This window comes from Colletotrichum siamense, assembly GCF_013390195.1.
Source record: "Colletotrichum siamense strain Cg363 chromosome Unknown KSG_Cg363_contig08, whole genome shotgun sequence".
NCBI classification, from domain to species: domain Eukaryota; kingdom Fungi; phylum Ascomycota; class Sordariomycetes; order Glomerellales; family Glomerellaceae; genus Colletotrichum; species Colletotrichum siamense.
In genome coordinates this window covers 1,091,675-1,093,563 of record NW_023501021.1, presented here as the reverse complement: position 1 = coordinate 1,093,563, position 1,889 = coordinate 1,091,675, and the positions used below count along the sequence as shown (strand labels likewise).

General features: G+C 54.5%; 1 protein-coding gene across 1 annotated transcript; it reads left to right on the top strand.

Annotated features, from left to right (window-relative positions):
• Positions 1-623: 623 nt before the first annotated feature.
• CGCS363_v011912 (Casein kinase I-like protein hhp1) lies at positions 624-1,889 on the top strand (the record flags this gene model as incomplete). Its single annotated transcript, XM_036643761.1, has 4 exons — positions 624-635; positions 788-1,349; positions 1,408-1,821; positions 1,873-1,889. The coding sequence occupies 4 exons, from the start codon at positions 624-626 to the stop codon at positions 1,887-1,889; spliced, it is 1,005 nt and encodes a 334-aa protein (XP_036490299.1).

The following is a 1,889-nucleotide window of genomic DNA, read 5'->3' as shown; positions in this document are numbered from 1 at the left end:
AATCCCTCTCCCGACTCGAGCTTCACCGCCAGTCCGATCCGAACTCCTCGTCTTCTCCGTCTCGACAGCACATACTCCCACCCGTTGGCCTCTTTCGTCACAGGTACCTCCCACCACCGAGCTCTTCCGTCTACATACATACCAAGCCATCACCGCTCCCGAACACCCAAACAATCCCACCAGTCATCTACTGGTAAGCCATTCTCATTCCCATGTTTGCTGCGTCGTTTGCCTCGAACGCATCACCGACACTGAATCCGTTCTCGGACTTGTCTTTCTGGTTGAAGCAGCGGCCATCCTCCGCCTGGCCTGGCCTGCCTGCCTGTTCTAGCCTCGGGTTTACCGCCCGTAGTTGGCGGCGGCTCCGCTTTGCCTTGTTCAACCCTTCTCTGTTCCAGGCCTCCACTCTGCAACTCAACATTCCCTACCTTCTTCTCCATCAGCCTAACGTCACACCTCCAAGAATTTTTATTCTCTCTTCATGCATCAACGCTGACATATTCACTTCCAGTTCATACAGCTTTGTCGCTGGACACCGATCTCACTAGTCAATCGACACCCAAACCCACCTTTTTAATTGCTTCCTTCCTCCGGAAAGAAGCCTCTATTTCTTATCAGCCAAGATGACCACCATGGTAAGTCGACACTCTATCAGGCTGCAGAATCAGAGGTCTCGGGGCATTCTGGCTAGACGTCCTGTCGGGTAGCCCCGTCTTGCGGCGTCTCCTTGAAGAACCCCTACGCAACCTCTGCAATTTTCCCGGGCTTCTGACTGATTCGTCTTCAGGATCTCCGCGTCGGTAACAAGTACCGTATTGGCCGCAAGATTGGTTCCGGTTCGTTCGGTGACATTTACCTCGGCACCAACATCATCTCCGGAGAGGAGATCGCCATCAAGCTCGAGAGCGTTAAGGCCAAGCACCCCCAGCTCGAGTATGAGGCCAGAGTCTACAAGTCCCTCGCTGGCGGTGTTGGCATCCCCTTCGTCCGCTGGTTCGGTACCGAGTGTGACTACAACGCCATGGTCCTCGACCTCCTTGGCCCCAGTCTGGAGGACCTGTTCAACTTCTGCAACAGAAAGTTCTCTCTCAAGACCGTCCTCTTGCTCGCCGACCAGTTGATTTCTCGAATCGAGTACATCCACGCCAAGTCCTTCATTCACCGTGATATCAAGCCCGACAACTTCCTCATGGGCATTGGCAAGCGTGGAAACCAGGTCAACGTCATCGACTTCGGTCTGGCCAAGAAGTACCGCGACCCCAAGACGCACTTCCACATCCCTTACAGGGAGAACAAGAACCTTACCGGAACCGCCCGTTACGCTTCCATCAACACCCACTTGGGTGTCGGTACGTTTTCACGTCCTGCAAAACGCAACTTTTTTGACTTTGGCTAACGATGCATCAGAACAATCCCGCCGCGATGACATGGAGTCTTTGGGCTACGTCATGCTTTACTTCTGCCGTGGATCTCTGCCCTGGCAGGGACTGAAGGCTGCCACCAAGAAGCAGAAGTACGATAGAATCATGGAGAAGAAGATGACCACCCCCACCGAGGTCCTCTGCCGTGGCTTCCCCAACGAGTTTGCCATCTACCTCAACTACACCCGCTCCCTTCGATTCGACGACAAGCCCGACTACAGCTACCTCCGCAAGATCTTCCGTGATCTGTTCGTCCGCGAGGGCTTTCAGTACGACTACGTGTTCGACTGGACCGTCTACAAGTACCAGAAGAACGCCCAGGCCATCGCTCAGGCTGCCGGAGCCACCCAGGAGGAGGATGAGAAGGCTCGCGCTTCTCGCACTAACGCCGCTACTGCCGGTAAGTAACTCGTTGTTGAGTTTGGTTAAACTTATCTGACAATCTGCATAGGCCGTGCCGCGAAGTGA